Raw genomic sequence first — 11,380 nt, 5'->3', positions numbered from 1 at the left:
TCTGTGTTGGAAAAATTGCCAGTTCGTAAGGGAACAACGCTCAGGAGAATCTAAAGTTGATTCACTAACAAATTATCAGGTGCTCGGAATGTTGTTGGGTAACGAGGCCACGCACTTGTTATTATGACTCAGGCATTTTAATCGGAAGAACAAGAACACCTACGAGTACATGTCATGATGTGCTGCATTCATTTGAACATAGCCTTCAATATTTCTCTAAATAGCTTTCTCTTCTTGAGACGCTAAATAGCGAGCCTTTCCTTTGACCTCTTAAGGATAGAAATCCAGAGTTACCAAGAAGTTCAACATCAAACACTTCACACGCCATAGAAGACCAAGCCCACAAACTTGAGCGACTCATGGTCCTTTTCTAAATGAATTCAAAGGGCCGACAAGAGCCAAAAGTCGCCCAAGTGCCCCAATGAAAAATGACGAGTTCCCGGCATAAAACCGATGAGTCATCCTTGGTACCCCCCCCAAAAAAACAGTTTGAAGACCAAGCCTCACACTACTGGGCTCGGGGCTTACTCGCGAGAAACGGGCCTTAAAAGAAAGGCGGGATGCTAGGCAATGTAAAGAGGCCTAACGATCGAGAAAAGGGTGCTCCGCTAAGAACAACGACAAGAAAAGGAATCCGTGACGTCATTGAGATATCGGTTACGTCGTGACTCGTAAGAGTCCTGCACAAAACAACTTACCCACGAGGTTTGGGTTCGCTTCCTTGTGTCCGATTAGCACCTTAGGGATATATATGTAAAGCGTAGGAGCGGTAGGAGCTCAATGTGACATGCGTCTTGAAGCCACTCGGTTGTAGTGTCTTTGCTTGCGTTCCTATCACTATTTTTCAGCTGTTGAGCTCTCGGAAAAAGTCTGAGTGCTTGTCCTCTCGGTCTCATTCGTTCTTCTTTCCTTCACTTTGAGTCAGCGGTGGATGGATGGGTCGAGTTGAGAGTTCATTGGGTAGGGTCTAAGCAGTGCTCTAGCCAGCAACTCCCACTTGAACCAGGGGCACTTGTCTGATTATGGATTGTCGCAGCTTCTCTGGCACACATTCCAGGTCGTGGTGGATGGCCAAGAAAAGAGCTCGCCTACAGAGCAGCAGAGATGATCATGGATGGATGAGAAATATGCCTCTGTGAATATAACCTGTTCGAAGGGCCAAGAGCAAGGCGCTCGGATCTTCTGGAATTTTAGCGTAATAGCAATGCTTCATCGAGCTTGGAGCGCGCTTCCACGCGATCTTTGAACAATAGCTTTGTTCTGAAATATTCATTGACATTTATCTGACACCGCAAATTATTTGATCGATTTTATTGCACACCCATGGCTCGTCAAACCACAAGCACCTGTCAAAATACACATCTCGCATGTGCCAAGAACTTCCTTAAGTACGTATCCGCAACGTTCAAGTGGCCAGGAGCAGATTTGAATGTAGCGCCCAAATTCGAGTTCCACCGTCAACAGCAGATCGCTTCTTCTTCATGGGAAAAAAATAAACATGCCCTTCTCCTTCTCATCTCCCGAGTCTTCCCTACATAGAGAGCAGCGATTGCCCACGGAATTCGGGCGTGACTAATCCGCCTAAAGGTCTAGAAATCCGGCGATTGCTCCGCGGGTGCCGTAACGTATCAAGTTGAGCCGAGGATGTCGAAGCTCCGGATTGCCGTGGTGTGTTCGAGTAACATGAATCGGTCGATGGAGGCCCACGCCGCCCTAGCCAAGAAACAGTATGACGTCAAATCGTACGGCACAGGGAAAATGGTGCGCATTCCCGGACCCACTCGGAATGAGCCCAATGCGTATGAATTTGGTAAGTGAGAGGAAGACTGGGACTCGAACCCAGGGCTTCAGATGAGTCCTGTTCAAGAGCGAGTAGCCCACAGAATGTAAAGGAATGGACGTTATTGCCGTGAGATATTTTTGCTATATTATGAATGATATGATCTTAATAGAGGAAATGACTTATAGAGACGGCCAAGCGGTGAATTTTTGAACTATAGAGTGGCTTGGACAGGACACTCGATACCAGTGTTAATCGTTCTACGAGTATTTTTTTTGGCCCATTAACCACACAATATTGCGCTAAGATGCGGCCGATATTAATGCCACTAGATTATTATTTATGTCGTTCCAGGTTGGCATGCTTCAACCTTTAGTTTGAAGTGTGTGTGTATTAGTAATGGTTTAGTAGTAAACCATGCATAGACTACTAATAAAACTACTCATGTGGTATAATGATGTATATTCGTCAGGACAGTAGTAACGAAATTACAAGTAACGGTATTACAATAATTCGCTCCTTTTTCGGAAAAGGAACTGTAATTCCATCAAATTTTAAAATTTTGTATTGGTAACGACCCAAAAACTAACAGAATCACTCGTTACTCGCTCCCTTTTCAGCTTCCAGAATGGCCTTCAATTTTTCGTTTATCTCGTGACATCTGAGGAAAATGAAGGCTCAATAGAAATTGCCATTTTTTGCCAATTCCATCTAGCATGTTATGAACAATGAAAGGCAGGGTTGAAAATTGTGGGGAGATTTCCTAGCTACTCTGAGAGGTTGTTTTTCGAAGACAGTTTCAAATAACAGTAAAAAAGCAGTCAACAAATCCGTTTTCTGTGGATTAATTTTTCAAAAGAGTAAAATTGATGATCAAATGTAATGATCAAATATAATGTAGTCAATGATACCTTTATCAGCAAACTATCTTATAAAATAAACCTTAAACACATGTTTAGAATATATACTTATCTAGTCTTTTGAAATGTGACTTTAACTACCCAAGTTTCCAATTCCAAAAAGCCATTAGACATGTTCTCCCCATAAGATATAAGATTGATACGGTTTTAGACATGACGTAATGATTCAATGTTTCGAAATCAGTGATTTTCGTGTTATACATATTGATTCGCAAACACGTTGCCTAATAAACATAGCCAAGGATAAGAGTAATGAAGTGCTAAGCAAATAAGCATAGCTTGTATACTGAGTACTTCAAAGTTGTACAAGGAATTAAGATCCGGTTAAAAATGTGTTACTATAGGTAAGGCTTCCCGGGCTATAACATGCAAAACAATCTTGACTCCTCAAGGCATTATGATGCAATTCATTTTGAACAATTATGCCGAGGTTAAATGTCAAAGCTCATTATTGAAAACTGTTGACACAAAATCTTTAGCTGCTGGCGTTATGACCACTTGAAGCAAAAAAAGTACAAGTTTCTGAGGAGAAGTATGGTCTTGATGGGGCAAAAACAATATAATGTTGGTCATCTAATTTTTGGGAAAGGTAACGAGTAATGGCATCGCATTTCTTTTTTGACCAAAGTATTTGTAACTGTAATTCGACTAATGCCCTGATATTCGTCATGTTCAGGCACCACATATGAGGCCATTTACGAGGATTTGAAGAAAAAAGATCGCAAATTGTACACGGAAACGGGTATGCTCCATATCTTGGACCGGAACCGACGAATCAAGGCGCAGCCCGAACGCTTCCAGGAAGTATTCAATACGGAAAAATTCGATATCATCCTAACTGTGGAGGAGCGAGTCTATGACAACGTTATCACCGCTTTTGAAGAACGCGATTCGCTCCATGAGCAGCCCGTACACATAATTAACATGGACGTGGTAAGTAGGAGTGAATGCCCAAAGCTTATAACTTACTCCTAATTTTCATTCTGACCTCTTTCAACAACTGATAGGTGGACAATCCCGAAGACGCCACGATTGGAGCGTTTCTTCTTTGCGATCTCGTGCGCATGTTGGATCAAAGTGACGATCTAGACGACGACATCGATGAGATCGTCCAAGAATTCGAAGCTCAATGTAAACGCGCGATCTTGCACACTGTGTCATTTTATTGAATCCTTGTATGTATTTCTATTTTTTTACGCAATACTTCTTTTTCCGAGGAAAATTGAGAAAAAAAAAATGCCCTAAAAACGATCACGAACTGTCTTCTTCAGAATCGCTATAACTCCCCAACAAAGACAAGCCCGCAGAAGGTCCTGCAGGTGCTGCTGACTTCGGAGGTTCGGGCTGTTCCACTTTCGGTTGTTTCTTCTTGACCAAAACGCCCAGACCACCTTTCTTGGGGCCCGTCAACGAGCCTATGCTCTTCTCCCATGCCTGTTTTCGCGTCTTCTCCGCCGGTTGAGTACTCAGCCAATCCGTGGCCTTCTCAGTCTTCATAACCTTACTCGTAGTAGCCGGTGCCCGTTCTTCATTTTCTTCATCGTCACTCTCGTCCAAGAGCCGTTTCACGGGCTCACCACCATTGCGTCCAAAGAGGGCCTGGATCTCGGCCTCATCTTGCTGCTCCTGTTTTTGGGCCTCCGTTTCCCTCAAAGTATCGTATTTGTTAAGCATCTGCTCATAATCGATCTTGACCTCGCGTTTATTCAATTCTTGGAGCTCTTCCAAGGCCTCAACCCGAGCCATTTCATTTTTCGAGGCCTCCGTCCGTTCCTCGAGCAATTTCATGGGATTATTCTGCAGCTCTTCGTCATAGGCCCGTTGTTTGGCCTCTTCAATCTTCTCGGCCTTGGCCAAGGCCTCGAAATTTCGCGTGGCTCCGGCTTCCAGGACGTAATCGGTATTCTCGGGATCGGTTCGGAAAGAGATTTCCGAGAGACAAGCCGTGCATTTGATATAGAAGCGATAGATCCGCAGTCCAATGTAACTCATATCGTCCACGTCTTCCTTCCTGGCGTTGAATTTGCGGCCTTTGTAGATGTACTCGCCACAAGTAGTGCATCGCATGTTACAAGGGGCCATCAATCGGATAATAAAGGTCTTGTTTCGGGCTACCTTCGACCGAGGGATCTTCGACGGATCGAAATCCGGCGGATAATATTTGTTTAACACTTTTCGCTCAGACATTTTGCTAAAAAACTCTTCGCCTGATTCTCAAGCTTTTATTTTTGTCCAGAATCGAATCAAACGTAGGGTTTAGACCCAAAGGGCGGCGAAAATTTCTCCATCTACGTGAATCTTTAATAAATTGAAAAATACATCTAGCTAATGAATATTACTCAAAACAAAACTAAATAATCACAATACAATTTTTTTTTGTATCATTTGTACATTTTTCAAAACCTTTGTTATGGTTTCAGGCATATTTATCACATAATAAAGCTCGTCAAAAACGTCGTCACGCTTTGAAAGGTTGAGCGAGTTTGGCGCAGCTCATTTGTAAACAACTGAACAGGCATGATTAAAGAAAGTAACTTGTACACCAAACTTTTCCATTCATCCATTTGGCTGCCGGATCAGCATTCGGATTTCCCGAAGGAGAAAAAATGCTCAGTCGATTAGTCACCCGAAATGGAAGATTAGCTCAGCGTACTTTGAGTTGCCGGCTGTACTCCGGATCCGATCTCACCTCGTCCAACCCACCATCTTCGTCCCAGACCAAATTGGAACGATTGGCCGAGGATGTCCGTAGTTTGCAAGAAAATCAAGCCTTGTCCACCATCGATGAGTTCCGATTAGATATTCGACCCTTCGCCAAAGACTTCTTCGTGGGCAAGTTCAATCCTTTGGTCATGTCTTACCCGGATGTGTTGCCCAATGACCGCTATTTCGATCTCAAAACTAAACAATTGGAAGTGCGGAATTTCTTGACCACCAAGCGCGGACAGATTGACCGCATTGATAGTCAACGCAAGATCAGTCAAGAAGTCACTGCACCTTTGGCGGGGATGGGCGTGTTAGGCATGCGTGATTCGGTCTCGAAAGGCGGCCAAGGTCGGTCCATGACCGAGACCATGGCGGTCATGGAGGAGTTCGCTTGTAGTCTGTCTTTGCTGGAGCATGTTCATCAGGGTAATTCGTTCTTGGCTCAAGCCTTGGCCTTGTACGGCACACCCGAGGCCAAAGACAAGTATCTGGGCCCATTGTGTCGGGGAGAGCTCATGGGGGCGGTGTGCTACTCGAATCCAGAGAGTGGAGTTGATCCAACCACCGGGGGCGTGATGGTCAAGTCTGAGACCGATCTCGAACAATATTCCTTGTCCGGACAGAAGGTTTGGGTCACGAATGCGGATGAAGCGCAAATATTCTTAGTTTTTGCCAAAATGGGTAATTCGCCCACGATTCAGTCCGAGGACGAAGGGGTGCACATATCGAACATCACGTGCTTCATTGTGGATCGTGACTCGCCTGGCCTGACCATCAGCCCACCCTATCCGAACAAAGTGGGCATGAAAGGCTTGTCTTGTTGTACACTCACCTTTGAGAATGTTGCAGTCACTGATAGCAATCTTTTGGGCCCCAAAGATCAAGGATATACGATTTTGAGAGAGTTCATGGTGCCCGAGCGAGCTTTCACCGGAGCCAAAGTGAGTGCGGTGCTGCGAAATTTCCTGAACGAACTCGTGAAACACGTGACGTCTCGCCAAGCTTATGGCAAGTTCCTCAACGATTTCGATCTTATCAAGAGCCACTTGGCCGAGATGACCTGTTACCTGTATGCCCTCGAGGCCATGAGCTACATGGTGGCAGGTCTCAACGACGTTCAGCGTGAGGTGGATATCAGTATGGAGGCCAATATGACCAAGGTGTTTGCCATGGAAACGGTGGATCTGTTCATGAAACGATCCATGGGCATCATCGGCCAAAGGCTCTATGACCACGACGAACCCTTTGCTCAAATCTCGCAAGATCTGTTGAGCATGAATCTATGGGAAGGTCCTACCGATATGGTCAAAATTCTGATAGGTCTCGAGGGAGTCATCTACTCTGGTATAATCAATGCTGAGGATGTTCGGTTGTTCCGCAATCCGTTCACCGATCCAATGTCACTCGTGAGGAAAATGTACGACTACCAAAAGATCAGTACCGACAAACAACTCACCAGTCTCAAAGTGAGCGAGAGTGTTCATCCCTCTCTTCACGGTGCTGGACTGAAATTGGAGCAAAGTATTCATAAGCTACGCTTCGGAACATCCAAATGTCTGGTCGATCATGGTGGGAACGCCAACCTCAGAGAAGTGGATCTCATGCGATTGGGCATGGCGGGTGTCTACACATTCGCCCAGGCCTCGGCCATTGCCAGAGCTAATCGAGACTTTTGCAGAGGTAACGCCCACGGGGAGCATGGGGTGGAGATTGCTGTGGCATTTACTCGACTCGTGTTTCCCTCGCTGAAGCAGTTGGTATCGGAATTGGATGCACACTTCATAGAAAAGAACGACTTTTTATTGTATCGAATTCACAAACATTTGACCACCAATGGCTCTTATTGTCCTGTTCATCCGATCACTAAAAATGTCTTCTAATGAAATGAAACCCACTTATTCAGCCTCACTGACCGATTCCTGCTCAAGTTTAGTCTCACGATTTAGTGACGTACGGATTAAGGGGTAACTTCATACCGGGTTTCGACTCGAAGAACGTGTACGAAAGAACAATAGAGTCGACATTCTCCAAGAACGGATCGGAATCAAAATCTGGATCGATATAGAAGAACACGGGCATATCCACCTCTTCATTCGGATTTAACCGTTGTTCCTCTAAGCAAAAACATTGAATCTTATTGAAGTATTGTCCCGCTTCGTATGGAACTACGTTGTAAGTGCTGATTCCGTCAATCGGCTTATCGGTTGGATTTTTTGCCGTATAAAAGGCCAAGGCCGTCTCTCCGGGATTTAAATAGATCACGGATTGTTGAGGACGGAAGTTCCAACGCATGGTAGCGGCTGTATCGGCATTAAATTCCACCCGAATTAGGCGATTCTTCTTGGGCTCCAGTTCGGCCACTTTTTCAGCGTCATGACCTTGTTTCACTGTTCCACCGTAGCCCGTACTTTGACAGAAAATCCGATATAATGGTACGGCCGCATACGATAGACCAACTGTGCCAATTGCCATGGACATGACATAAAATAGTGTGGTACGAGACTGTTGCTTCCGAGTTTTGGGCAGAGGTCGGTTTGAGCCCCGCTTTGAGAAGTCGAACTGAGTGCGAATAGGCGGTCTTCGGAACAGTCCTTGAATATAGGAACTCTTTAAGAGAGGTTGGGCTAGATGCCTCGAGGTCACAATCATGGCCAGAGACATGATACAACTGGATTGAATAGGGCGTTGTTATGGTATTTCAAGAATCGCGTTACATCATGCACATACTTTTTTAGACATGGTTTGGATTGGCTGGGATTGTTTGGTAAGAAGGCATTTGTTTACTTGACGAATGTTGATGAAACTGTAAACCTCGTCGGAACGTTTGCAAACTGGGACATGCTTTCAGTTCATGTACTATAAAGAATGAAGTTATTTTTTTAAGTCGGTTTAGAATAGATTACAGGTTCATTATTAGGGAAAAGGGCAACAATTTTCATGCCCTCTTTCATAATCATGAGGTGAATAAACATTAGAATGCATATCAAGCAAATCTCGCAACCTAGAAAAATGTGCCCTTATTTCTGGCCGCACCCGTAAACACAGTGGTAAAAACACCCCTTTGAAATTTTGACGGAAATTCCCAAACACATCTTGGCATGTTTCTACCTCGGAAAATCATGGGAAATAATTTTGATTTTATTGCTTTATGGAATTCTAGCCCACATTAAAAACGTACATGCCTAAAAACATTATAAAACTAAAATTTTCCAAAAACGTACTCAATGTAAATTGGAAGCACACTTTTATACAATATTACAAAATATTAAAATATGAAATTAAGCTCTTGATTATAAATCATGATATCATCTATTTCACCACTACTTAGCTACATGGGATTTATTGGTCCAAATTTCATCGTTTTTAGCCCCAAAATGCCCCTGTTATATGTTAATTCAACTTGCCAAAGAATAAATATCGATTTCCAATATCACAAAATTGAAAGATTTTGTTCTTTTTCTTGAATTCATCACAATAGCTAAAAATACTATATAATGTCGCTTAAAACAAAGTAAAAGTGTAACCTTTGAAAATGTGTTTTACAATCTTCATGTGAACACTTAGATAGGCATTCACTTGAATTTTGAAGACAATGCATACAACTAACAATGTTATGGATTTTGTCGTTTCTTCAAGACTTTGTTGAAACTGATTAAAAATAGCTTTTTTAAGACTTCATTGATATTTGTGAAATTTTCAGTGACCACTCAACTAGATATACTTTGGACGGTTCTAAGCTAAATTTTCAAAAATCTGTTTTTTGAGGGTTTTAGATAGGGTTGTATAAGGTTTTAAGGTTAATTTGAAATTATGCAAGGAAAAGAAAATTGATCTTTCATTTTTGTGATAATGAAAATTGATATTAAATCTTTGGAAAATTTGAAGTAACAAATAACCGGGGCATTTTGGGGCTAAAAACGATGAAACTTGGAGCACTAAACCCCATGTAACTAAGTACCGATGAAATAGATGATATCATAAATTATATTCAAGAGCTAACTAAGCGTGCTCCTAATTTACATTGAGTAGGTTTTTGAAAAAAAAAGTTTTTATGATGTTTTTAGGTATGTAAATATTTTTTATGTGGGCAATAAAGTCAAAGTTGTTCCCCATAATTTTCTGAGGTAGAGTATAGCCAAGATGTGTTTGGGAATTTCCGTCAAAACTTTAAAGGGTATTTTTGAATACCGTGATATAGGAAATTCCCCGTTAAAGAGATAACATAATTCTTTTTTCTTTACAAAGTCAATTTCTGATTTAAATTTCGATCTTTGTGTCAGTTAAAACCTACGTTAAGAATTGTGAGCAGAATTGGAAAAATAAGTTTATTTTTAAAGAATATATTTGGAATTGCAATTAATTGCATGTTTTGGAGGGATCTCAATTTTTAACACCTCTCTCCTCTCTCTGTACAGACTGTCTATTGACAAACACATCCAGCAACCAACTTGGGCAAGAAATTGCTGATTTCAACATTTTCGTCTTCTTGTGGCAATATGAAAATGATTTTCATCCTAAAGCCTCGTAAAGCGGTCTAAGGGTTGAACACAATAGTTTTACTGCACCAATTTGCATTCATATGTGTCGACGAAAAAATAATAATCTGAACTTAAGATTCCACAGAAAGTTTAAGCAAAAATGCCCGCTTTCGTGCGTCTGATGTATAATCGTTGTAATCTTATAACGCTGAGTACTGAGACAGAGTCAGTTTGGCCAAACTTGGAACGGTTTATTGACACAGTTTTGTTGGTCAATGCAGTAATGAATAATGGCGATCTAAATTCAATCCCTGAATGAGACATACGAGTAGGCCGTAACAATTTCCTCCTCGGAAAATACACTGTGTTGGGGAACGTAAATAATTCATGCTTCTGCAAGGTGTGGCATTAGTGTTACTTTTCATAACGATCCCTAAAACTAGCTCTAGAGGGAGCTTAAGTATGGCATGTGTGGTGATTGGAAGTAGCTTACCAACCGTTATTTTGCTTTCCTGTACAATCAGGAAAACTAGAAATGTCGAGCTCTTCTTTGTTGCACTCCTCGAAATTTTTTCTTGTTAACCTTGCAAGATATCTGCCAAAATGGATTGATATCCACAGATGATGACAGTTCAGTGAATCTAGCTCTGATCTGGCCAACAATGTTGGTGGCAAATACATATTTCAAAGTGAAAATTTTTGATCGAACAATAAATTAATATTTCGGACAGTATGAGTTACATATTATCACTTTCCTTGATACTGCCATTTTTGTTGAAAGAAAAATAGCCTCAAAATGGTCAAAATCAGTCACTAAGAGGTCAAGCAAGATAGCCAAGGGATAGCTTCGTGTCCAAGACTTCTTTATTTGTTGAAAAAAGTACTTGAATTTTAATAAAATTTAAACTTCTTCCAGAAAAAGCAACCACTTTGTAACTCAGATTCAAGTAATTAACCCATCAAGCCATCGACTTGTTAACAAGTACTCTTCTGAAAAAAATGCATGGAATAATATGTCACTAATTTGCCTCTACGATAATTATTCATCCATTGGCGTTACATTCTAACCACCATAACATGTGATTTCATCTCTTGATTTGGAGGAATCTTGCATACAGAATGGCTTCCTAACGTGATTCCAACAAACTCTTCAGGCCTTTTCGAAGTGGACAAGTGTCACTTGATTTTGACATTTCGAAGTACCGGCTCCATGAATTGGTCCCACTTGCTAGTCTCATTCATTTGAGTGAGTTCCTAGGCTAACAGAGCCGAAAAAAGAATGAAATGAAATAACAAAGGCCAATGCAGGGGAAGGGGGAGAGATTACCCTCTTGTCCTAAATTCCAACCTAATCATTCACAAACACCCTCAGCATGAGATACATCTGGAAGACACATTTTGTGCGAAAGCGGGCCAATGACCAACGACAGAACAAATTCAATGGAGCGAGAATGAGGATCATTGTCACATGGAAACACCTGGAGTAACTAAACTGC

The 11,380-nt window shown here is 42.0% G+C and overlaps 5 protein-coding genes across 6 annotated transcripts in view; 2 read left to right on the top strand and 3 right to left on the bottom strand.

The window, feature by feature from the left end:
* LOC131889502 (endophilin-A-like) overlaps window positions 1–848 on the bottom strand; it is a 3,309-nt gene extending 2,461 nt beyond the window's left edge. The window contains exon 1 of one of the 2 annotated variants that reach the window (XM_059238620.1): window positions 699–848. The gene's annotated coding sequence lies outside the window, so the exon portion shown is untranslated. Of the gene's footprint in view, window positions 1–528; window positions 677–698 lie in introns of those variants that run through there. The other variant, XM_059238622.1, reaches the window with a different exon arrangement.
* A 646-nt stretch (window positions 849–1,494) lies between these two features.
* On the top strand, window positions 1,495–3,951 carry LOC131889505 (RNA polymerase II subunit A C-terminal domain phosphatase SSU72-like). The gene is made up of 3 exons (XM_059238627.1): window positions 1,495–1,810; window positions 3,377–3,633; window positions 3,708–3,951. The coding sequence occupies exons 1-3, from the start codon at window positions 1,645–1,647 to the stop codon at window positions 3,867–3,869; spliced, it is 585 nt and encodes a 194-aa protein (XP_059094610.1). The 5' UTR covers window positions 1,495–1,644; the 3' UTR covers window positions 3,870–3,951.
* On the bottom strand, window positions 3,833–4,947 carry LOC131889503 (splicing factor YJU2-like). Its single transcript, XM_059238624.1, has one exon. The coding sequence runs from the start codon at window positions 4,885–4,887 to the stop codon at window positions 3,952–3,954; it is 936 nt and encodes a 311-aa protein (XP_059094607.1). The 5' UTR covers window positions 4,888–4,947; the 3' UTR covers window positions 3,833–3,951.
* Window positions 4,948–5,306: 359 nt separating this feature from the next.
* On the top strand, window positions 5,307–7,314 carry LOC131889501 (complex I assembly factor ACAD9, mitochondrial-like; the record flags this gene model as incomplete). Its single annotated transcript, XM_059238619.1, is given in 1 exon segment — window positions 5,307–7,314. A coding segment is annotated over 1 exon segment (1,980 nt), but the record flags the coding sequence as incomplete, so codon positions are not given.
* On the bottom strand, window positions 7,189–8,208 carry LOC131889504 (cytochrome c oxidase assembly protein COX11, mitochondrial-like). The gene has a single exon (XM_059238626.1). It carries the CDS (start codon window positions 8,065–8,067, stop codon window positions 7,342–7,344), a length of 726 nt encoding a protein of 241 aa, XP_059094609.1. The 5' UTR covers window positions 8,068–8,208; the 3' UTR covers window positions 7,189–7,341.
* Between the last annotated feature and the right edge of the window lie 3,172 nt (window positions 8,209–11,380).

Source organism: Tigriopus californicus, chromosome 10, assembly GCF_007210705.1.
Source record: "Tigriopus californicus strain San Diego chromosome 10, Tcal_SD_v2.1, whole genome shotgun sequence".
Taxonomy (NCBI): Eukaryota; Metazoa; Arthropoda; class Copepoda; order Harpacticoida; family Harpacticidae; genus Tigriopus; species Tigriopus californicus.
This window is presented reverse-complemented; position numbering and strand designations above follow the sequence as displayed.

What these genes read in the sequence shown, in the direction of transcription:
- LOC131889505 (XM_059238627.1), top strand. Translation starts at nt 1,645, where the DNA reads ATGTCGAAGCTCCGGATTGCCGTGGTGTGTTCGAGTAACATGAATCGG. An exon ending in GCCCAATGCGTATGAATTTG is followed by an intron (nt 1,811 to 3,376) that starts GTAAGTGAGAGG and finishes CGTCATGTTCAG; the next exon opens with GCACCACATATGAGGCCATT. An exon ending in ACATAATTAACATGGACGTG is followed by an intron (nt 3,634 to 3,707) that starts GTAAGTAGGAGT and finishes AACAACTGATAG; the next exon opens with GTGGACAATCCCGAAGACGC.
- LOC131889503 (XM_059238624.1), bottom strand. Translation starts at nt 4,887, where the DNA reads ATGTCTGAGCGAAAAGTGTTAAACAAATATTATCCGCCGGATTTCGAT.
- LOC131889504 (XM_059238626.1), bottom strand. Translation starts at nt 8,067, where the DNA reads ATGTCTCTGGCCATGATTGTGACCTCGAGGCATCTAGCCCAACCTCTC.